At 46.9% G+C, this 25491-nt stretch overlaps 1 protein-coding gene across 1 annotated transcript; it reads left to right on the top strand.

The window, feature by feature from the left end:
• The first annotated feature begins 755 nt into the window (after positions 1 to 755).
• Positions 756 to 23506, top strand: LOC144130496 (beta-galactosidase-like). The gene is made up of 15 exons (XM_077664411.1): positions 756 to 838; positions 2933 to 3096; positions 4643 to 4793; positions 5874 to 5937; positions 8170 to 8264; positions 8649 to 8829; positions 11011 to 11191; positions 12743 to 12786; positions 13631 to 13746; positions 14232 to 14309; positions 14401 to 14487; positions 15388 to 15495; positions 18876 to 19010; positions 19548 to 19787; positions 23190 to 23506. The coding sequence occupies exons 2-15, from the start codon at positions 3002 to 3004 to the stop codon at positions 23403 to 23405; spliced, it is 1791 nt and encodes a 596-aa protein (XP_077520537.1). The 5' UTR covers positions 756 to 838; positions 2933 to 3001; the 3' UTR covers positions 23406 to 23506.
• The last annotated feature ends 1985 nt before the right edge of the window (positions 23507 to 25491 follow it).

Here is a 25491-nt window from a genome sequence, read left to right as displayed (position 1 = left end):
AACGGCGACGACCCGCTAGAGGCCACCAGGCAGCGCTCGCATCGCACGCGCGGTGGCGAGAATATCGCCGATCGGAAAAGACGAAGCAGAAGAAAAACAAGCAACGAAAATGGAACGTACTTCGGCAAGTACACCGCCGGAACCTCTATTCTCTAGAGCTCGCAGTCCTCTCCTCCAGACAAGGGTCTTCAACCCGTCTACGCTAAACGGCAGGATATGCTAATGGCTACTTGCATTTGCGACATAACGTCTGAGAAGAGAGTACTAGTTGGCCGCAGTCAGGTGCAGCCAGTGCCATTATCGTCGTAGGCAAGTCTGAAGTTTACGTAGAGACAATAGTTGACTCAGGCAGTGCTGGTAGCTGGCCACCAATGGGCAACCGTAAACACAGGGACGCGTTTTTGTGGGAGGTGATGTAGCAGTGAAATACATAACTATGCGATTGAGAGGCTAAGGCGTGCTACTGCTGAGCACGATCGAGGACACGGGTTGGAATCCTTGCCGCGTCGCCCAGGATAAGTGCAGTAAGCTAAAAGTCTGTAGCTTCTAGCACAGTAGTGGTTACAGTTCACATACCCTTGACAGTAGGTGTGTAGGTGGAAGAAATCATTTAAAGTTCTTGGGAATCAGCCTGAAGGGTTGCCTTGAAATACCTGAACACAGCGCGCTCCATAGGTGGACGCACTCGACTCATCCCTTTGCGCAGCTGCACCGACACCTGAAGAGCAGCCTGCCGTTCGCGCGCCGACCCGCCAGGGCCTGCAGGTGGCTATTGTGCGCCCTGGCCGGCATTTGCCTCATTTACCTCGTTTTACCGGGCGTCTCCAGGCCTAAATACGTGAGTACTCATGCCGCGCTTGTGTGGTGGCGTTAACCTCGCGGATGTTTTCCTGAACTATTGCACATCGAACCCTGCTCGCGGTGAAAGCGTTTCATTAAAATTACACTTCCGTCATGAGCGCAAAATCGGAGCAAGACGAGAGAGGGACGCCACAGTTAGCTGACAAACTTTTCAATAAGGGGTTTTGTCTTCGTCTGGGCAAGTCCCTTTGTCGAAATGTTGGTCGGCGTGTCTCACCTGATTCATGTTTGTGCTTCGAGGAACCACCTTGCTTTCTCCTTGCTGCTGCGGACCTCTATTAGGAATCTGTTTTGGCCATGACATGCTGTCTGCAGCACGGATAAGGGTGCTCTGTTTGTTGCACAGTACTATTTGCGCGCTTTATTTGTAGCATGATTCCACGCAGTGAACTTGGCAAAACGTGTACAGTGTCCTGATTCCTTTAGTCGGATCATACAACTGAAGAAAGAAGTGGCAGATTCCCCTCAAAGGAGGCTCTCTTGCCAACGACACCGACCGATTGTCATGACGCTGGGATTAATTCGATTAAGCCATGGTTAATCCCTTTTCATTCTACACTCCCTCCTATATCACGCTAGTAGGTCTCACAAGACTAACTACAACGTCATGAGTCTCGGTCGGCGCTATTGCCTGGGGAACCTCGTTTGAGGGACATTTTGCCGCTTCCTTCTTGAGTTGTGTCCGACGACAGCCGACATACTAAAACAAAGCAAAAAAAAAGGGGGAGGGGCTGGGGCAGTGTCTCCTCTGCTCCAACGCCTTAGGCTGTTGACAATTAGGACTCTTCGTTCTTCTGTTTTTAAGTTTTATTTCCAAGATTGCAAGGTAGAAATCTGGCGCTGCTTTCCGAGTTAGAAGTCCCGATGTGATACAGTATAGTTGCTACTCCGCATTTCAGGCTTTATTCCCTCGTAACTTTGCCTCGATTAATCATAAGCATTTACTTTGTTTGCTGGACTTAATGTGCTTTGTCTTCAAGAACAAGCTGAAATAGGATGCACCACGCATTGTTTGACAAGACACTTGTCCTCTGCTGGTCTTTATTTTCCTACAGTCATTCTTTTTGGTACATGAACGTACACTTATTCAGAATTTCCATTTTCATGCTAGACGTCCTGAACCTTTTTGCGCGTTTTTCGGTATCGAAAGTGGTCGAACGATGTCGCAGCTGCCATCTGGAATTCAAAATGAAGACAGAAAGGTGTTGGATGACGTCTGCAAGCACTTGCTAGAAAACTGCCGATAAGGCCTGAAGCTGGTATTTGCGTTCTGATAGCACACTTCTAATAGGTGCTATTCGAACTAATTCTGAAATGAATCAAGAGTTTACGTGACAAGAGTTAACGAAGATCTTCGATCACTGACAATAAAATAAGACCTTCCTGAAGGGGGCTGCTACTAGTTCTCATGTGGTACCTCGACATGTTTGCAATGGAAAAACGAATTTCAGGTTGGGCAGTTCGGCTGCAAATCAGGTACAGCTCGACTTTTTATTTAACTGGCTGTCGGTTCTAAAATAAGATAAAGAAAAGGGTTTTGCTAGAAAGCGAAAGACCCTTATGATATGTTGAACAAATTTCTAAGTTTTATCTTGTTTATTGAAGTTCGCTTTGTTCTTTTTTATCGAGTTCAATAAATAAGGCTCACTTGTTCTTCAGCAAACGTAAGTCACCGAGCGAACAAGCACTTTTCGCCCCCACAAATCACATGGTCGGAATCAAATGTCATCTCAAATTAATTGCTCAGTAGTTCCAAAAATACACCGCCAAACTACGTGCTGTTTAGCGCGAACAGCGACGCCATCGTAGCAGATAAAGCTGACGGCTGATAACGCTTCTACCAAGACTACCAGTGAAGCTGAAGTGGTCGGACTGCTTGCAGCATTGGGTTCTAAGCTTCGGCCGAATATGCTGTGCGAAAGAAAGCTTTTAGCTCTTCAGTTGCCATTTTTTTTCGTGATATAAGAAACGGTAGAGCTGTGTTCGAACGTTTTTCTCCAGATTTTTGTTAAATCCTAAATTTTCATGTCTGCTCTCAAATTTGCGTTTGACGCAGTACTCCTCTTCCCAGGCGAACTTTCCCTTCGCGGCCGATCTCTCCGGCAACTCCTTCCTGATTCGGGGCAAGCCTGTCCAAATAATGTCCGGGGCCATCCACTACTTCAGGGTTCTTCCGAAGTTGTGGGAAGACCGCCTCAGGACCATGCAAGCCGCCGGCCTGAACGCGATCGAAACGTACGGAGTCCCGTGTCCACCTTCGCCTGCGACATTATGACTCGTGAATTTTCGTACGTTTTCAACAGCCCTGGCACCGTAGTGCACGCAGAATGCACTGACAGGGTACTTAGGAAGATTCATTGCTACGAGGCGTGTCCGGATAGTAAAGATACAAAAACCGCCACGTATGTGGAATATTTTTACTCTACGAAGCTTTCATTTAAAAGTAACCGTTTTTCATTTATTCATTTTTACACAATTTTGCTGCCATTGTCCAAACAACCGTCCAGCTTGCGAATCAGTTTTTAGGTGCCGTGGTCATATAAGTTTTCCGCCTATACCGTGTAAACTACACTCTAAACAGAAAGGATTAAAAAGGAAGTAAACTGTCCTCTACAATGCACTCCTTTTTATAAAAGGGGACAACTTACTCCTTTTCTACTCCCATGTAGGCGTATTCGTGTTTAGAGCCTACGTCATGACTCTTCTTTTGAACTCATTACCGGCGAATAGCTTTCTAGCGAGATGCTACTTCAAATGAACAAACCAGTGGCGCCAGGTGTGGGCAACGCGGGCGTGCTTGAAAATCCTCCGTTTGAACCTTGCCAGATGATGGCGTGTGTGGTACGAGCCCGGGCGCTGTCATGAACCACGCGTGCGCTACTTGTCAGCAGTCCATTCCGTTTGCCTGAAATGCACTGCTGTAACCGATGCAAGGTTTTTCAGTATGCAGCAGCGTTAATTATTATGCCGTTGGGAACGAACTTCGAGTTCTTGCAATATTCTCCATCGTCACCTGCCTAATCGAAAGAATTCCAACTTCCATTTGCCAAAGAAAGTCATCAGTGACAACAGAGGGCTCTCTATGGCTTTCTCGTCATGTTAACATTGGCTCTGCTACTCTCGAATTCACGGCACGGTCTTACCACATTCTATAGATTCTTAACATCACCATAAAGAGCAGAATTCAGTGTAAATAGCCGCCGGTGGTTCGCATCTTACGTGAGTGCAGAAAGCTCATCGCGGCTCGCAACCCGCATTTGGTGGGAGTCTGGATCAGCGCAGGTATTTGTAAAGTGTGCTACTCGGTCATGCGCTGGTGGAGCACTGTAAATAAACAAGAGGGAAGCTGAGGGTTCAGATTTAGAACTGTGCTCCCGCCTCTCAACCATCTTTCTAACTCATCGTGTTGTGAGCGGTGTATTCTTAGTTTCCAGACAAACCTTGTAGCATAAAGCCATGCACTGTATCCGATAGAATGCACCTTTCTATGGTAGCGGTCTCTCTTGGCAAGCTGAAGAAGAAAATCCCTTAGAATAAATTAATTCAGGCACGTCGACAGACAACTGTCGCTCTCCAATACGCGTTCCGGGCAAAGCCTAACCAAGGATGCCTGTGTTTAAGATGTGTGCCTCTCGCGCTACCGCCTGTACCAGACCGTAGAGATCCCGGGCCTCACACTTCAAGGCACTGTTGCGATGAACGTGCGGAGGGCAGTGATGAGCACCTTTTCCTGCACTCACATAATTAGCGACGTTTACGCACGGACATCTGTTTTGCACAGTTACGTCGAATGGAGCAGCCACGAACCCGAGGAAGGTCGCTTCGAATTCGGAGGGCAGCAGGACATTGTCCGCTTCCTGGGGATCGCCCACAGGCTGGGCCTCATGGTCATCCTCCGGCCTGGACCGTATATCTGCGCCGAGCGCGACTTCGTAAGTGGCGCTTAGAGACTTATAATAATTGGTTTTTGGGGGAAAGGAAATGGCGCAGTATCTGTCTCATATATCGTTGGACACCCGAACCGCGCCGTAAGGGAAGGGATAAAGGAAAGAGTGAAAGAAGAAAGGGAGAAGGAGGTGCCGTAGTGGAGGGCTCCGGAATAATTTCGACCACCTGGGGATCTTTAACGTGCACTGACATCGCATAGCACGCAGGCGCCTTAGCGTTTTTCCTCCATAAAAACGCAGCCGCCGCGGTCGGGTTCGAACCCGGGAACTCCGGATCAGTAGTCGAACGCTTAGAGACTCCTTACGAGTTTCGAGGGCTGCGCTGCGGGGAGATTTATTCACGTTGCAGGAGACAAGAAATCCCGGTGGCATTGCGTTGATTGTTCAAACAAGCGAAGCATTCATTGCACTGGTCCTTCGAGCTCCTGAGGTGGCAGTCTGGGCATGTTGGTGATTCATGATGGAAATGTACAGCGCAAATAAAGACGAGGACACAAGAAAGACACATGGAACACACGCTCGTGTGTTCCATGTGTCTTTCTTGCGTCCTCGTCTTTATTTGCACTGTACATTTCCATCTTCGAGCTCCGTTCGACTGATTTCATGATGCAGCTAGCGTGAGCTCTCGTAGCGTGGTGCACGCAGCGACTCAAATAGAAAGAAGTTTTTTTTTCCCTGTCAACTGCATTTTTTGTCACGCTTCACCTATAGTGCCTTTCATAGCGCAATTGCTCACTGTTTCTGTGATATGAATAGCTTAAAGGGCATGAAATCATACTTAGGATAGCGCAGCGCTCACAAGTGTGTTGTCCGCACTAAAGCTATCAACTAGTGTGAGAGAAAACAAATTATGGAAAGGCTAACTCTGCAAATAACAATACAAAAGCTTACGGAAAACCTTTTTAACTAGTAAATATCTGTCCCTTACAGCTATCCATCTATGATAACCTCTGACAGAATCATGCCTCTTTGGATAACATCAGTACATTGCTTCCTGTTTCTTTACAAAAGGAGCACGAATAACTACCGGGAAATATTGTCCACAACAGATATTTTTCCTTTCAGGGAGGGCTTCCGTACTGGCTCCTAAGGAATGGCACGTCTATTCGGCTTCGCACCATGGACAAAAGTGGGTACCTGAAACTAACACAAATAGAAATTGGTTTCGTTTTTGAGGAAAGTAAATGGCGTGGTATCTGTCTCACTTCTATATGGGCACCCGAACCGCACTGTAAGGGAAGGGATAAAGGAGGGAGTGAAAAAGAAAGAGGTGGCCGTAGTGGAGGGCTGCGGAATAATTTCGACCCCCTGGGGATCTTCAACATAAAACCTTTGCTCAAAAATATGCATCCGATGCATCACGAGGACCGCAGGAAGGCAAGAGCCAGAGCTTTACATGCTAAGTACAAGTACAACGGGGAAGTCTACGTAGATGTCGCCGGGTATAAGGACAAGGACGCATTTGCAGTTGCGGTGGAGGAGCGGCGGGGTCGCTTGGTGGCCTCTGGATCAATCAAAACCCGCTCCTCAGAAACTGCAGAGGAGGCGGCGTAGCGCTAGCTATAGCTAGTACTAAAGCTGACCTGATTTTCATCGACTCAAAAACAGCCATCCGAAATTTGGCGAGGGGCAGAATACCTATCACAGCGGCACGATTCCTAAATCGGGCCAAGGGGCGAGGGACTACGGAGATGGAAATTGTCTGGGTACCGGTACACTCTGGGAACCTTGGGAACGAGCCGGCTCACATGAATGCTCGAGGTTTCGTCAGCCGAGCAGGTGAGCCGGACGTTCCGGGGAGGTCCACGAGAGAGATGGGCTGGTGTCCTTTCACGACATTACTAACCATTACAAACTTGAGCGGAGAATTTACCCGCCCCCGGACAAGCGATTGGTGCAGGCGCAGGAATGTGTCTGGCGAAGATTGCAGACGAGATCTTTTTTTAACCCATACGTGTTAAACAAAATCTATCCGGATGTTCTGCCGGAATGCAAATGCTGTCAGGAACTGGCAACATATGACCATATATATATGGAGCTGTAGCATAGCGCCGCCACCAGGGGATATTATGCATGATCCTTCTCTCAGCTGGCCATGTTGGCCAGCTGAGACCCGGTCGTCCAGACCAGGGCCGTGGAGTGGGCCACCCAGGTCGCCGTCAGCCATTGGTTGGTGGCCATCTAGCAGGGAATCGTCCGCACATGCGTGCTGACAGAAATATAGTTTTTCCATCCATCAACTCCTTTATCCCTTCCATTATGGCGTCCGCCCTGTTCAGGTGTCCCGATATGTGAGACAGATACTGCGCCATTTCCTCTACCCAAAAACCAATTTTCATTTCAAACCGCATTTGGATGGAGCCGGACATTATCTGAACACAGCCAGGAAAAATAAGGAAACAGCCTGTCGGACAATCTATATATTGCCCTCTAAAATATATTTAAGATATGTGAGATTATGTTAAATGCAACGTATTTTTACCTGTACTACGTGTATTTCTTGTTAGGCATTTTTTATTTTTCTTGTTCGTATTCTTCATTGTACCACCCACTCCTGCCTACAGAAGTTCCTTCCTTCGGTAACTGGCCGGAAGGGCGTTATTGTCCTGCGTCTGCACACTGACCCCCCGTTATTCTCCTAGGCCCCTAACCGATGGCGTCAGCTTATTCTAATAGTTTCTAATAGGGAGTTATAGCTGGACACCGTGATCCGCTTCCACTGGGAACCCCTGCGTGCGTGCTGATTGGTCCCTACGTGGCAGACGCGCGCGCAGCTCACGGTCACGTGGCGCTCTCTGGCGGGGACTTTCTGCGCACGCGCACTCGCGCCTCGCGGGTAGCGCTATGCTGCGGAGGAACTGCGCCGCAGTTATTCCGGACGTGTTCCTAAAAGCCCTGTGAGCAAGCGTTTTGAACGGTGTGTGTAAATATTGCCAGGGTCTCTACAGGTGGCATGAGTGGAAGTGCTTAACTAAAAAGAGCTAGTGAGAAGAGGGGGGGGGGGGGGGGGAAGCGTTGCATAGGACTAGCACGTAGTGTTTTGAGGACCGCTGGAGTCTGTGGACGGCGTACTTTACCTACTCAACGGACGTCAAAATCAAACAGAACAAAAAAAAAATAAGCGCGTTGATGCGACGCCTGCACGCAGGGTACCCAAAGCGGAGGAAACTGAATTTGAATCCCATGCACAAAATGCTTATACGCTCTGGAAACACTGCCATTTGCTAGCAAAGCCGGACAAGATTGACCATCAGTTGGTTTGAGTTTTCTTACCCGGCGAGGGCTTTTAACTGTGGCGAGCACTCGTCTGCTGTAAAGAGAGAGATTTCTTTACACTTAGTTGTTTTGCACTTTACCGCAGAATACCTTTTCTACGCGGACCGTTATTTGAAAAAGGTGTACGAGAAAGTGAGACCACTTCTTATCAACAACGGGGGACCAATCATCATGGTACAGGTAGGCATGCATGCATATATCTCTCCACAATCCAGTGTAACGCCCTGTCTGCAAAAAAAAAAAAGAAATAATGAACGACAGAGCAAATTAGTACGTGACAGATTGAAATATTTTAATTAAAAGTTTTTTGAGAGACGTGCAGCAGTTTTGAATAAATGTGCTAGCAACTATTCTGAAATTCTACGAAGCTGGCTAACGGTTTTGTTGCTGGTCGTGGAGGTGGTATCTTTGCATGTAACACAGTTACAGCGGTGCTGCAAACACAGTCGCTGATAAGGGCTTGAATTTGCTGTTGATCTGGCCTTGTTTGTCTTTGATTAGTTTCTTGAAACTCCCGTTTCTTTAGCATGTAGATGATTCCCGCGAGCGCCCTCTCTTTTGCAGGTGGAGAACGAGTACGGCAGCTTCAGCGCGTGCGACTCGGCCTACATGGCGCACCTTCGGGACCTAGCGTGGGCGCAGCTGGGGCGAGACGTGACGCTCTTCACGGTGGACGTCGACAATGACAACATGCTCAAGTGCGGCGCCGTGCAAGGAACACTCACCACGGTCGACTTCGGCACCGGTGAGCGTCGAGCCGGCGGGTTGCACTTTGGCACGGCTTTTTTTTCCCTTTGTTCTATTCACTACGAGCTTGCTGAATATCGTGCACCAAATATAAGAGCAGCTTTTAATGCTGGGAATAGTGATAAGAGGGCATTAAAAATGTACGGAGCTGTGCTGAAATTAAGCTTGACTGAACTTTAAAAAAAAATGCATCTACGATTTTGCTTTCTCATTATGCTTGGCCAGTGCACCTCTTTATGCTTTTACGATTTAAAGCTTTTGATGTATTAGTTTAACTGAAGAGTGTGCACCAAAAGTTGTACAACGCGATTCACATGGCGCGACAGTCACGTTAGGGTGACGTCACAGTCGCGCACTTGACATGATCCCGCCTGACTGCGGTCATGTGACGGTGATGACACGTGACCACGTGATGTTCACGCCAACGACCCCACCGCTCACGCGTCAAGTGGGCCTCTAACAGCTTCGGCGTAAAAGAAAATTTACAGCGACTTAACAGCGCGAGCTCAATTTCGCTGCATGCATGCCACGCACAGATGCGTGACGTCTCGACCTTCAAGTTGTGCGTAAGATACGTATAGCGCAGGTTTGCTCGACAAACAGCTTCCATTTGAACTCTTTGTCTCCCAGCCTTCCTATCTGCTTGCCTGTTGTCGCTGTCAGTATAAAACGCTGAACACGAATTGATTTAATCCGGTACGTACGCACAACCAGGCTAATTTGCGTAAGTTTTGTGCTTTATTTCATTGCTTGTTTACTGACTGATTGATGAATTTCTAGGCACCAAAGATACGCCTGGGCAATGCTCCGGCTTAATTTCAGCCCTTTGGTGTCCTCTAAAGAAAGCAAGAAAGGGATCTACTTCATGTGGCATCTGGCTTCTTTGCACTGACACCGCGAAAAACAAAAGCGGCGAAAGCAAAAGAACCCGCCGCGGTGGCTCAGTGGTTAGGGCGCTCGACTACTGATCCGGAGTTCCCGGGTTCGAACCCGACCGCGGCGGCTGCGTTTTTATGGAGGCAAAACGCTAAGGCGCCCGTGTGCTGTGCGATGTTAGTGCATGTTAAAGATCCCCAGGTGGTCGAAATTATTCCGGAGCCCTCCACTACGGCACCTCCTCCCTTTCTTCTTTCACTCCTTCCCTTATCCCTTCCCTTACGGCGCGGTTCAGGTGTCCAACGATATATATGAGACAGATACTGCGCCATTTCCTTTGCCCAAAAATCAATTATTATTATTATTATTATTATTAAAGCAAAAGACGACAGGACGGTACGATTCCTGTCGTGTTTCGTCCCCGCCGTTCACAAAGAAACCAGATTTTGTTACCTGACGTTCATCAGAATCTCAGCACAAGGCATTTTCTCATTTAACCCCCTCGAAAGGAGCCCGCCGCGGTTGCTGAGATGCTCGTATACGGGGTGTTTCACCTAAGATTTTGCACAATTTTTAAAAATGGAATTTTTAAGTTAGAAGAGCGCTTTTTTTGGCATAGCATTGTCAGCGGTGTAGTACATCAGAACACAGCTAAGATGAGCTAATTAGCAGGCTTGTTTACCAATATTGGATAGTTAACATTTAACTATTACTCTTAGGCTCCTTATAATGCGAGGCGTGTAGTCCACTGTAAGTAGTATCTATATCAGATTTTAGAATTTAAAAAACATGGTTACCCTCGGCAATGTGGACTAAAAAATTTTGGCGACATCGCACCAAAATACACGTTTTGTCGAGAAGATTGCAGGCAATTAAGGCAAGCCCTCCAGTGCACGTAACTCGTCGAAATAGCCGAAATTTGTTGGGCCATAGCGGCAAGGGTAACCATGTTTTCGAAATTCTAAACTGATATGGTTATTGCTTACGGTCGGCTACAGGCCGCTCACTAATTAAGGAGCCTAACAGTGAGAGTTAAAAAAGTTAACTATTCAATATTAGTTAGCCAGCTTGCTAGTTAGCACATCTTAGCTTGTTTGTGATGTACTACACCGCTAAAGCGCTCTTCTAACTCAAAAAGCCTACTTTTAAAAATTGTGTAATGTCCTAGGTGAAACGCCCTGTATATTAAGCAACGCGGCTGCGCAGCCACTGAGCCACGGCGTCAGGTGGAGCGCCCTGAATTAGGGCAGCAGTGCGGATGCGAAGTAACGCACACGGCGCCATCTTGCGTGCGCGAGTGCAGGCGTGGATCCCAGGGGTCCGTTTGCTCGCAAGCGTCGCCACCAGAAGGCGGGACCGCTCATAAACTCCGAGATGTACACGGGCTGGCTGGACCACTGGGGCGAGCAGCACCACGTGGTCAACGCCTCCCTCCTGGCACGCAGGATCCGCACCGTGCTCGCCATGAAGGCCTCCTTCAACCTGTCAGTACTATTTCCCTTCCGGAAGAATAGACTTTGCCGGAAGGGTCCCTGCGCCAGTGTTGTCAGCGCGTTCCTGCGTTTCTTTCTACCCTAGACGTCCTTCGCGGTACTTGCCAGCGGAGGTTTCGTGCCGGTGCATTCTTAAAAAGCAGGTGCGAAAGAAAAGTCTCTGGCCAAGTTCTTGCGACTAGTCTAGCATCAGGAGCCACGGCAGGCGTACAATGCCGGGAGCGAAAGTAAAGCACCGAAAACAAGGAAGACGCAGCCTTGATAAAGGGGATAGTTAGGGGCTATCTTAAAAGCTTATTGCACATCGCAGATCCCCCCCCCCCCCCCCCCCGTTTGCCTTCTCCTCTTTCTCTTTCTTCTCCTTATCCTTGTCCTTTCATGTTGTTTTCTATTTTTCTCTATTCTCCACTTGTTCTCTTTCCCCGCTCTTCTATTTCTCCTTCTTCGTCACTGTCATTGTCATCCCAGTTAAATCCGCTGCTAGACAAAGACCTCTTGATGTGAAACTCCAATCTGATATGTGTCCTAGCGCTCTCATGAAGCCCACAACGGTCCGTACGGCCATTACGTGCGTGTGCCTCATCGGGGGAAAAAAAAATGTGTCGTCGGTCATGAAATTCGCCTATTGGCTGGAGGGGAGTAACGTCATCACAGCGGATAATTCTTTTTGGCTTGTGAGAAGTGAGTCACCGGAGCGGATAATTCCCATTGCTTGAAGGGAAGGGAGGTAAAAACCATACGGGAAGGGACGTCGCTTCTGATAAAAGCATCAGCAGCTTGTAATGGTTTCTACTATTGCCAACACATCAGGTAGTTAGTGTCCATACATACATACATACATACATACATACATACATACATACATACATACATACATACATACATACATACATACATACATACATACATACATACATACATACATACATACATACATACATACATACATACATACATACATACATACATACATACATACATACATACATACATACATACATACATACATACATACATACATACATACATACATACATACATACATACGCATTTTCATCGCGGAATTGTAGCCACCGTGCTCGTTCCATGCATATTCTCAGCAGCTGCGAGTGTAAGCACACTGAAACAGTTAGGCGTTTTCCCTATGCATGCAATTCATTTCTTGCGAGTAGTACGGACACAGGCCTAGAAAGCGGGTCGTTACGCTGGTGGAATTTTTTTGGGGCAGGACTCTCCTTTGACATCGGCTGGCGCGTTGTAACGAATAATGTCTTAGGATTTTGGCGCTGGGCCTGGATGTGTGGATGCTGTTCCTGTGATAACTGCGAGGCAACTCGGAAGTAGAGCCCCTTACATTCGGACTCGTGAGTTACAGCGCGACTGTATCCTTGAAGCTGCAGCGTGAAGCCGAGGTGTGAAGTAATTTTTGTTAGCTCATGTCCTTGCCATGGGCTGAGTTTTTTTGTTCGTATTAATTCATTTTCTTGGCTACCAAGATTAAAAGAGAATTCGGTCGAAATATGTTCAATCTTCGCACTGCAGGTACATGTTTCACGGTGGAACAAATTTTGGATTCAAAACTGGCGGTAAGAGTCACTTTTTCCTTGCTCCTTCCTTCGTTCCCTAATTTTACGTTTTCATTTAGTTTTTTCTTTAATGTGAAAACAGGAGCAACACCAGGGCGGCGGGAAGCGAAGCGTACTCGTGAACCTCCTACTACCAAATGAAATTAATTAGCTTTTATGCCGCTGTAGGTACACCCTCTGGTATAACATAACCTGCTTTTGTAGTTGGAGTTTCTTAAGCACGGCTGAACGGGCAGGAATGCGTAAAACAAAAGTCCCTTCTCGTTCTTATGCTTCTATCAGAAATACTTGCCTGTATTTTTACCTGCTAAAAGAGAGTACAGTAAAAATATACAGAAAGTATGGTTTGACATTCCGCATTACTGCCAAACGTAGGTTTCTACAAGCTTTAGCGACAAGCATGGTCCAACTTAATCTCTAAAGGATCAGGTCATTCCTAGAATAATTATCGCTCATATGTCAGTTTTTTTACATAAAACTTGCAGATTGCTTCGGAATATATATTTTTCAACTCTAGATAACGTGAGCAGTTCAGCAAGATATCCGCAAGCAGCAAGCTTAGTATAACAAAAATACGTAGGGACGATTCAGGCACTTCCAGTGCGTCGGGAGACGCTGTTCTTCGGGAGGCCAAGGGGCGGCATGCCTAGATGCGAGGCTTAACGTGGCCAGCTGACTGCTGCGTGTTTACATAGCGCCAACATTGGTATTTGAGGGCTGTCGATCACGTTTAGTCGAATGGCTGCTCTACATAACACGCGTTGATTTTGATGGAGACTATAGCAAGTAATTACTTAATACAAATATATGACGCTACTGATCTCACGTCTACGGAAACGTACAGCCAACCTGGAAAACGGATTCCGGCCTCAACCCACCAGCTATGACTACGATGCACCGATCAACGAAGCTGGCGACGCCACGCCTAAGTTAAAGGCAATTCGTGACGTCATCGCTGAGGTAGGTGCAAAGAAAAAAAAAGCGGGGGGGGGGGGGGGGGGGGGGGGAGGGGCTCGATGGAATCTTTGCTGTAATTTTCTGAGAAACATCGAGAAACTTTTCATAATGCACCTCGTGCATTCTGGTCAGATTCATTTTTACTACGGCAAATTAACTGCGCGAAGGGTACTGGGGCGAAAAAAAAAGAAACATGCTCGATGAATGCTTACGAATGTGTTTGCCGTGCATATTTTCCTTCACTTTTTTTTTCAGCTGTTCAGTTGTCAGTCCCCATGCATCCAGCGAACGAGTACTGTTAGGGCATGTTCACGCGCCAAATTTCACATATATAGAAACCTTTCTGCTGTGTGTGGTTATTATCACCACGTCCCTGAGCGTTTGTTATTGTCCGCCTACCTTGGGATGACTTCCAGTAATCCACTAGTCGATGGTACGAGGCCGCTAGTCGTTACATGGCTCTCGCATGCTGCCTCTGTCTCTTCCAGTTCTTCCCGGATCGAGCGAAGAGACCGATTCCAGCGCCAAAGCAGAAGATGGCCCTCGGAAAGTTGGCCTTAAAACGCGTAAGCTTTGCATATTTTTCCCTTTACCTGTTAACAACTGACGGATCTAGATGAAAGCTCGCTGGAAGTAAAAAGGTGCCTCACCTTGCAGATGTTCGGCCTCAAGGAGATGCGACAACTGATGCGCAATCTGTCTGTGAAGTCGCCCTACCCGCTGACTTTCGAGAGAGTTGGCCACGTAAGGACTTGTCGACAGCGGCTTTGTGCATGGCTTTAGTTGCATTGCTATCCAGAACCGCTCGATATTCAAAAGGATTGAAAATTGTGCAAACTGCTCCGGGTTTAGGATATGATATACGAGTTCGAATTTGATATCAGCCGCAAATCGTGGCAGAGATTCCTGTGGACAGAAGCGCATTGGCCACCGCTCAGTATTCTGGAAGAAAGACAGCAGAAACAACAAAAACATCAAAGCATATAATTAATGATACTAATTTCGACAAAAACTGGACGACACCAACAATGTTAAAAAAGAACACCACACTACCAGCAACAACAATGGTTATGAGTTTTCCTGCAGGAGGCATCCCGGTAATTTGGTATCATGATCTTGGGGCTGTTTTATCTGTGTGGTCGAACAGCCCCATGGGCATGACGCCAAGACGCGACGAGCCAGAAATCAAAATGAGAAAATTCGAGTAGCGTCGCGCGTTCGCTCTAGGCGACAGGCGAGGCGTTCAAATGTTATCGTAGCCCTTTTTGTCTCATGAAGACAAATTAAGTTTGTGGGCGCAGCCAACTTTCGCCGCTAAGGCCGAAATGTTGTGCTGCCGCCGAGCACTCTTGCTGGCATTGTGCTGACTACAGCTGTCCTATATCTTAGAGACTTTTTTGAAGTGAACAACAGCGTAAATTAGCGTAGTCGTGTGCCAGCAATGATAGAATGTTTCGCATCAACAAATAAGCGTTTCTAAACAGCTTATCGCTCAAAACTAAAATAGTCGATTCGCTATGCGAACATCCCTGCGGACGGTTAATACTGAAACTGCTTTCTTCAGCAGCGGTGTGATAAATTATCCGCATAGCATCATTACTGCGCAACGCGTTGAGTGCATAACTTCTTTTTGTTTTCTCCCAGGGTTACGGCTACATGCTGTACGAAACACGGCTCAGTTTTCAGCCGCCGGCGCCTTCGCTGTTGAAACTTCACGGTGTTAGAGACCGCGGCTACGTCTACCTAGACGATGTATGTACACCGTCGGCTGCAAACAATAATATGCACCTTAATTTTCTTGCTCACACAGGCTTTCTTCCTTGTTAAGCCGTGCCTTGTTGTTCGCAGCTCCTAGCTTGTGTCTGTCATCGCTAGTTTTACCCGCTTCTTTGGGCTTCGTTGTTGCTTGCTTAAAACTAAAGGAAGAGGGAATATAGACGCTACAGGTGACGATAAAGACTAGTTGCGGATGCTGCTGACAAGCGTAAGCGTTGTTTTTAGTTTTTTTTTGCTATCTTGTATTGGAATGGTGCATCTGGGCATGCGGCCCTAGAAAGCCATATATTCGATTGCTCTACCTTAAACGAAACTGATGAAATGAAATAAAATCTCTATTCCAACATCAGAGTGCTTAGGGCCGTGTATGAAAAGCCTCTAAAAGGGCTTGTTTAGGTTCACTACCCTTTATTACATGACACCATGGTATCCAGCAAGCATTACAACTTGAATTAGGTTACAAATACAGAATTATGAAATATGAATATGAACGCATTGAAAGTTCAGAGAAAACTAGTGAAATAGCGCAGTGCAATGAAGACACTGAGCAATTATATGCATGTAAAAGGTGACGATGATGTTGATGGGCTTTTATGGCGCAAGGTCATCTGTGGCCAAAGAGCACCATGGCACTAGGTATTTTCTTTTACTCAATGTGGGGTCAAATACCGATTTACCAAGCCTTTTCACCCTAAATAAGCCGAGCACCAGGCCGGGGAAAAGCTTCTTCCCATTGTATGACCGGTGGGTGCCCGGCGGCACTGGGGATGAAATCCCGCAGCTCCTGCATGCGAGGCGGATGCTCAAACCACTAGGCCACCGCTGCGGTACACATGTAAAAGAATAGGAACTACAATGCATAACACTTCATGCACTCTATAAAGTGCATGAAGGAGGCGACAAATGTGTGAAATATAAACAAATATGGCGGCCTAACGAAATCTAAGGTGCAAAAAAGCAGATTCAAAGCAGGTGCACCTAAACAGAGAAAAGACTACGTGTATTTGCTAAAGTGTAAGATAGAAGATGACGCGGCATTTCAAGTCCGTAATTTTTCCGTAATGGTGGAATTTTCCAGTTTACCACACGTCAAGTAGTGCAAATATTTCTTTTTAAATTTAAGGTAACAACATTACTAAGTTCGAAATTATGTCCGTTCAGACTGGCTTCGTAACGTCCTAACAAGTTGTCTGTGTAGGTGTCCGGAAGAGAAAGAAAATTTAGCTCGGTAAAAAAGGCTTATGTGTGACTGTCAAATTACATATTTATGATCTTACTGATTGCTTTCTTTTTTAGAATGTGCAGTATATACATATTTGAAACTGTAGTAAGGCCGCATGATTGATGACAGCGGTTGACACTGGATAGAGAGAATCATAACTTTGAAACAGTACATGAAACGCCAGAAAACTTTTCTTGCCATAGCCTCTACGTGCTAGCTCCGTATCATGTGCTCCTCAAAGAACGCACCAGGGCATTTAACCACCGAAACATGAACTTAATCGTTCAGTTTTAAAGTGGGTAGCTGGTGAAGTTTACGTTTTTTGGGTCTAAAGAAAACTTCTTTGCTATCTTTTATATTTATATTCAGTGAATTCTTGATTGCTTGGTTCGCGGGTTTAATTACGTCAACTGGATTTGAGTCAGTAAGAAGCATAGTGATATCGTCGACATAGATGACGAACTTTACTGCTGATGTTAACGAGGCCATTAATGTAAAGGCAGAATGGCTCCAAGATACTCCACACCTGTGCGAATTGGCTTCATAGGAACGTTTTTATTATTAATACCAACTAAAAATAAAAGTTGCCAGTTTTTAAGGGTTAATAACTATTCCAATGAGTACTTTAAATCGTTAACCACTTATAAAATGTATATTACTTAATCAATAATAGCGGTGATATTCGTAGGCCTTACTGTCTTTCATAGTCCGCAGGGGCTACATTTGTGCGTAACGTGCGCTGACATCGCACAGTACCTCCGCCGTTGTGGCTTAGTTGTTAGGGCGCTCGGCTACTGATCCGGAGTACCAGGGTTCGAACCCGACCGCGGCGGCCGCGTTTCGATGGAGGCGAAACCCAAAAGGCGCCCGTATGCTATGCGATGCCAGTGCACGTTAAAGATCCCCAGGTGGTGCGGAGCCCTCCACTACGGCACCTCTTCCTATGTTCTCTCAATCCCTCCTTTATCCCTTCCCTTGCGGCGTGGTTCAGGTGTCCGCCAATATGTGAGATAGATACTGCGCCGTTTCATTTCCCCCAAAACCATTTTTTTTTTCAATTCGCACAGTGCGCGGGCCTCTTACATTTCACCTCCATCGAAGTTCGGCCACCGCGGCCAGGATCGAACCCGCGTCTTTCGGGTCAGCAGCTGAGCATCATAACCGCTTAGCCACCGCGGCGGCCCATGTTGAAAGATTTGTCGCCTAAATCTTCACAAGACAGATCACGACAATCCACGCGAATGTTTTGTTTCAAGTCCGTAACACAGTTCTCTTTTCATTGATCATCGTCATAAGGTTGACATCGAAAAGTGTGATGCAAAATGTTAATTTTTTTAATTCTTCCTTTCTCGGTCTTCCGTTTACTGCAACATCTTTTTACCGATATGACCGCCATTAATGTTAATAAACTCCTTCGCTATGCTTCAGCTCACATATACATTCCGGAGCAAGTTGAATATGATTTTCAGCTATACTGACTGTAGTTTATTTTTATTTTTTACTTTTACAACGCACTGCTGGGGCAATAAATTTGACCCTAGCGGTAAAATATGTAAATATGATTCACAATGTCGATGTATCTTCGAACACTTTATGGAGAAGGAGTACAAATATGTTGACGCTGCGAATTAGTTTACTGTGGCTGGAGAGTATAGAGAGCACAAGGTTAATCTGGAGTGCTCTGAGGGTCACTTGCTGACGCAATTCGAAACACATCATCACACCACAGCCTTTGAACGTCACAGGCGCTTCTTGGGTGGATGTGCAGCCGCGTAAGGTACGTTTCTTACATATCACACACAATGCTGCCGAAGAAAAGAGTAGACGGCACTCAGTAATTTACTTCGCAATCTGCAATTAGATTCCACTTATTCTTCTCCGGAACGCATTGCCTGAGCGCTCTAGGAACGTCTAGTGCCTTCGCCTCGGTCGGCTAACAAACATTGGGAAACGTTTGCCTTGTGGGTCTGCTTAATGCAAGCGCCGATTAGTCCAATCCTATCAAGCCTGCCCGGATGCGCTAGTTTAATAACCTGACCTTATCGCTTCACCACTCTGTATTCAGTTGCGCGCTCAGTGGAAACAGTGCCCAGTGCGTTAGTAAACATTTGTGGTCATGCTGTTTCGCTTTCAGACCTTCAGAGGCATTGTTTCCCGGACGGATGGTGTTTTTGAAGTTTTTATTGAGGCCAAGGCACAGCAGACACTGTCGATACTGGTGGAGAACCAAGGCCGAATTAACTACGGGGATTTTATCGCTGACCCCAAGGTTAGTGTGTGCGCGAGTCCATAATCGTCATCATCACCATAATCGTCATCATCACCAGCACCATCATCATGATCCAACCTACGTTCACTTTAATACAAAGGCATCTCCCATCAAAATCCAATTATCTCCGTCCTGCACCGACGGTGGCTTTTTTATACAAATATGTTTATCTTGTTTTTTCCTCACTTGTTTTTTTGGCGCCTGGTGCACTTGCATACCCTTGGTATACCCTTTGTTACTCGAACAGACCGCACATTGCTTAGCCTTCGATTTGCATGTATGACCTGGGTTCAATTACTCTTCGTGATTTCAGCTACGGTATCAGTAATTAACCTCCCCCCCCCCCCCCCCTCCCAGCCTAATCTACTCTTCTTTCTTTCTGTCCCTTAACGTTACCGCCATTTTTTTCTTTTTCACGATGACTCACTGCTCTGCGTTTAACCTGCCATACTTTTACGATTTAACGCCTCACTTAACCATATTTAAACACCCAGCAAAGCTCAACCACGTGTGTCGTGCCCTGCATCCGTATTGCAGGGTATTGTGGAGAATGTGACCTTGGATGAGCGGACCCTGACCGATTGGAAGATGATGCCTTTAGACCTGTCCAAAGGCAACTGGCTGCGAGATGCCGGAGCGCTTGAGAAAATTCACCGCCAGGGCGGCAGATCTGTCCACGTTCATAACGACGGGCTGTCGGTGTACGCGACCACCTTCGCGCTTCCCGAGAGCCAGACAGCGCGCGACAGCTTCCTACGGCTGAGCCACTGGACGAAGGTGACTACAGCTACCGCCAATGCACGCAAAGTGGCCTGCGTGGCAAGTGGTTCTGCCACGTCACACAACTTTCTTTGCAGCTCATTTTCTTGTTGCAGGGCGTAATAGCTAGCAGCCTAATGGCTTGCTTGCGGCGAAATTTGAAAGTATACATATCTATGCGCGCGAATGCCTGATCAACTTGCGTCAAGTATGAAAAGAAAAACCTAGCTCTCGACATAGTTTGATCACAAAAGTACCCTAAACGATTACTGCTAGCTGTTTCTTGCGCCTCTCCAAACCATGACATCTTTTGTGGCACTGTCCTGGTGTTCTTAGCCGCGTGAAAAATGAACCCCTACCTTCCGCTTCGTTTGCACGAAAGGAGAGGACAGCTCTTTTACGAGCTCACTGCCAAAAGAGAGAGAGAGAGACAGAGAGAGAGAGAGAGGAGATTGAAAGTATGGGTCGTAGTACAGTGTAGTATCGATGAACAAGCTGTGGAATTATTTGCACATGGCATAATCAATTATGCATCTGTTTGTATTCTTCATTCCACAGAAATGTACAGATTTTTTTTTTTTGCATACCGCAGCAGCGAAGAAAAAAAAACAGAAAAAGAAGGAACAAAGCCCCCGCGGCGGCTTGGTTGGTGGTTATAGCGCTCGGCTGCTGACCCGAAAGACGCGGTTTCGATCCCGGCCGGGGGGCCGAAATTCGATGGAGTCGAAATTCTAGGGGCCCGTGTACTGTGCGATGTCAGTGCACGCTAAAGAATCCCAGATGTTCGAATTACCCGGAGCCCTCCACTACGGCGTCCGTCATAGCCTAAGTCGCTTTCGGACCCCCATAAACCAAAGAAGGAACAAACAGATGAGGACGAAGGTGCGCTGACAACTAAAATGTTTATTTGAAACTCCGGGCGTTTTTATACCAAAGAATTTAAGGATATAAGAACCTTCTTATATATTTTTTTTTACCTTCCTACTGCGTCGCGCAAAAACACTTTTTTCTTCGATAGTGCTACAGATGCCGTGCTGATCGACGCATTGCTTACCAGATTCTCGTATGGCCTATGCTTCTAATGCCTCATGAGTAATCTTGGCCACATTTTTTTTAAAGCGCCTGCACAGCATGAAGCTTCTGATTGGACCGAGCGTTTTTTTTTTGTTGCTTTCTTTTACAATATTTGCAGTCCATCGGAAAGTTGGTTCCAGGGGCCTCTGCTTGCTGTCCTGTGTAATAATTTCCACAAGACAGGGAAATGCGATACGCAGCTCTTTGAACGCATTGATGTTATTTTGTTTGGTGCGGGGTCTCGAAATTTGATTTTTTATTTTGCCCATTGGCTCGCACGCACATGCTTTCTCACCTTACTAGGCGCCACACAAATGATCCGGACGCTGTGCCGCTTACCAATCTTCATAAGGTTGTGGGTCAGTCTATGGAAGTACGGAGCAGCCGCAAAATTCTTGTCATTCTTTGCTGCTTCGGTGTCTCATACCCGGTTAATATTCAGCACAAGGGTTTCCACTGCACCTCAAATCATAATCATAGGGAATCCTGCTTACGCAAACCTAATGTTCTGCCACTGGAAGCCTTGCTCCATCTGATGTTGACACCACTTGTTTAGAGCAGATTGCGACGCTTTCCCCGCAGTTCCTGTCCTTACCGTCTTTGAGTGGTTGGGCCTAGAAGAGAGGAACTCTTGATAACTCGTGGCTTGTGCATCTAACAAGTGTGTCAAGAGAGAAATCAGGGCATAAATCCAGAAAGCGCAGTGAACCGTGGTCTATAAGTTCTAAGACGAATTTGAGCTCAAGGCAGCCAGTTCGATGTCTGAGTGTTTCATTCAAATTCTCCTGTTTGCATAGCACTGGTGGATCATAGGAATCGTTCGGTACGTCGACGACTTCCTAGCAAAATGCGCCACCCTCGTCCGCTATGAACGAGGGTGGCGCTGGTGCGCCCTCTTAAGGTCATGTTACGCGCTACATAAATACCCCCGAGAGCTGAAGATTTAACAGCCGCCGCCATAGCTGATATGGTAGAGCATATATAATTGGTTTTTGGGGAAAGGAATGGCGCAGTATCTGTCTCATATATCGTTGGACACCTGAACCGCGCCGTAAGGGAAGGGATAAAGGAGGGAGTGAAAGAAGAAAGGAAGAAGAGGTGCCGTAGTGGAGGGCTCCGGAATAATTTCGACCACCTGGGGATCTTTAACGTGCACTGACATCGCACAGCACACGGGCGCCTTAGCGTTTTTCCTCCATAAAAACGCAGCCGCCGCGGTCGGGTTCGAACCCGGGAACTCCGGATCAGTAGTCGAGCGCCCTAACCACTGAGCCGCCGCGGCGGGTAATATGGTAGAGCACCGTGCGCAAAATTAGGAGGTCGTGGGTTCGAATCTCACCGATGGCACGGGGTTGCTTGTTCTTCTGTTTCTAACCAATTATCGTTCAGCCATAAAGTAATTACACTAATAATTTACTATCGATTAGCACTAAAAACTAAAAAATATAAGAAACATTTCACTATGCTTTCCTTGGTTTCGTTGACTGTTGCCTTCTTTCATTTGTGTGTCATCATGAGTCTTTCATTTCCCCACGATTGTCTGCTCACTATTCTGATACAGACAGTACCGGTCCACAGCGGTACAAGGATTGCATTATATTTTCATCACTGGGAATTCTTGGAACATTCCAGAAACCAGTCTCACACGGGACCTTACACTGTGTGGAGTGGGCCGCTCCTCTAGTAGTTTCGCAAAAGATGCCAGTCCGTCACAGCCCCGCCACCCATCTCCAAAAAGTCGGAACTGCCCAGCCAGCTCGCATTGGGTATTTCCGTAATGTATAGCAGCGCCTCATATCGAGAGTTCCTCGCTCTGGCCTTCGGTCACTTGTTGCAAGCTTTTTCCTGCGCACTGTATACTAGCGTACCATCACGCACAACTATTCGGTTAGCCAAACAAAAAAGACAGTGTTGACGGTGGGCGTTTTAAGATCAGTTCAAATATTTTTCACGAGACACACTGCGAGTGTAGCGCACAGCAAGATGGAAATCAACCTGATAAAACGAGATTGTTTCATACAAAACGGGTCGCCTGCGATGTGACTTTACTTAGCTGCTTGCTTCCGTCGGTGACTGCGGTGCGTCAAAATTTTTTGAACCCGTGCGACTGCTACCTTAACGTGTTCACTTGCTTGCTCGGCGACGCCATGACATAGTTGATCTCTTCGCGATTTAAACTGGTCGCAATAAATGAAGGTAGAAGTACAAGCTGGAGAGCGCTTTCGCTCCGCCGCATGCTTGAGCAACTGCTGCTGATAAAAAAAAACTAAAAAAACAAGTGCCACTTTTCCATTTCGTGGAATAGTTACCATGCATGTGGTTACAATGGTCTCGTCCATTTTTCAGGGCGTTGCTTTCCTCAACGGCTTCAACCTGGGCCGCTACTGGACCCCCGCCGGCCCGCAGAAGACGCTGTACGTTCCTGGGGTGCTCTTCAAGCAGAAAGACAACATCCTATTAATTATGGAGCTTGAAGTTACCCGCTCCGCGTCGGTCGGATACTGCAGTGTCCAGTTTGTGGACGAGCCTAATATCAACGCCTCCGTCCGCTGGCCTCTCTAATAAAGCGTCGCTACTTTCCGCTAACAGCTCCGGAGACTGCCTCCTGGCTGGTGTGCCTCTACACTGGCTTCGCGGTTTTTGCCGCCGTTGTTGTTGACGCTTTAAACTAGCGTTTGTCATGTTGTGTGCTTTAGTAGCTGTACGGAAATTTGCGGCCATTCAAACAAATGCTATTGAATATTATTTTGCTTTGAAAGCAAAGCGAACTAAACTTTTCGGTAACTGTTGAAATGTTTGGTTTGGTTTGGTTTAAGAGGGTTTAACGTCCCTATGCGACTCAGGCTAAGAGGGGTGTCGCATAGTCAAGGGCTTCGAATAATTTCGGTCATCTGGCGTTCTTCATCGTACCCTGACATCTCACAGTACACGGGGCTCTATGCATTTCGCCTCCATCGAAATTTGAACGCCGTGGCCGGAATCGAACCCGCGTCTTTCGAGTCAGCAGCCGACAAACACAACCACGAAGCTACCGCGGTGGCAAACTGTTTAAGTGTTTGAGTAAGCGGTTGCATTTTCCGTTCCCGCTCGCTTGAGCAAGAATGCAGGAACAGACAATTGAAGAGAAATTAAAAGCACACAAGGTGATTATCTGACCCGCTGCGATGGAAATTAGGCGTTCTAGTTGCTGATCCCAGGGTCGCGACTACGATTTCGACCGCAGCTGCCACATTTCGTTGGGAGATAAATACAAAAATGCCCGTGTGTTGTGCGATGTCAGCGCAATTTAAAAGAACATCAGGTGGCTTAAATTAGTCACCAGCCGTCCACTACCGCGTCCCTCAAAAACCTACGTGTCGCTTCGGGACGTTAAACCCCAGAATTTAAAATCAGCCGCCATGTTGGCTCATTTGTTAACGTGCTCAGCTGCTGACCCGGAAGGCGCAGGTTCGGTACCGTCCGCCGCGGTACGCATTTAGGTGGAGGCGAAATGCCAGAGGCTTGTGTACCGCGCGGTGTCAGTGCACCTAAAAAAGCCCGGGGGGACCGAAACTGTCCGGAGCCCTTCACTACGGCATCCCTCATAGCCTGAGTTGCTTCTGGGCGTTGAACATCACAGATCAAACTAAACGAAACAATTTACAATTCAGGACGATTATTTTCAGGACGAATGGAATTAAGGGCGAAGGGAAATAACCAGGTTAAATGCTTTGGTGTACTTTTAAGAGATTGAAAATAGGTGTCATTCCAACTTTCGCTTTATTGCCAGCAATTTGTCATTCGAAGAAGCGAACTGTGGATACACATCGCTACGCACACGCCCGCAGCGTGCCACGATGCTGAAATATTTGCAGTTTTAACCTTGAAAATGGAGTTCATATTTCCTGCACGCGCTCAATTTTTACCGCACTCCCCCCCCCCCCCCCTTTCCCCCCTCAAAAAAAAAAAAAGACAGCTGCATAGGAGTAACATTATACACATCGTGTACGGAACAAGCTCAGTCGACATGAAAGAAGGCGAAAAAGAAGGTTTGGTTCCCGGCTTATGTAAAGGCGCGTACCCACAATGCAGCGGGTGTTGTGACGGTGACACGATGCAGGCGGGATCAACCTGGCAATAATTATGCCGCAAATTTTCGCTCCTGAGATTTATAATCATAGATGAACTATATCTCCTACCATTTGTCTACAGCGCTTCTAGAATATCTTCCTTTTTTTAAAAAAATTCCTCATCTAATGTGAAATTGATCGTCAATGATCGCAGACATTAGATGTTAGCAAGGCAACAGCAGAGCAAACAATCACCGAAAATACTTAGTGCTGATGGTGAGACGGACAGCGTGAATATTGAAACTGACAGACCAGTGAAACAAAAAGACCATCACCACCTGTCATTGAAACTGAGAAGGGGTGAAACTGATAAGGCACTGATATTGACGAAACTAAGAGACACAGAAAAAAAATTATCACCCGGACCTTTAGCGCTTCGACGGCGCGAAGGAACTTATAAACAGTACAAGCGTGAGCAAAAGTTACTCTAAAGATAGGCCTACGACGCGCTTCACTGTTACATTGCGATATGTGCATTGATACAGCGTGAATCGAAACCGGTCTATTGGCCGCCACGGTGGCTGAGTGGTTATGGCGCT

This window comes from Amblyomma americanum, chromosome 4 (assembly GCF_052857255.1).
Source record: "Amblyomma americanum isolate KBUSLIRL-KWMA chromosome 4, ASM5285725v1, whole genome shotgun sequence".
Classification (NCBI taxonomy): Eukaryota; Metazoa; Arthropoda; class Arachnida; order Ixodida; family Ixodidae; genus Amblyomma; species Amblyomma americanum.
Note: the sequence above shows the minus strand (reverse complement) of the source record. Positions and strands in the feature narration are given on the sequence as shown.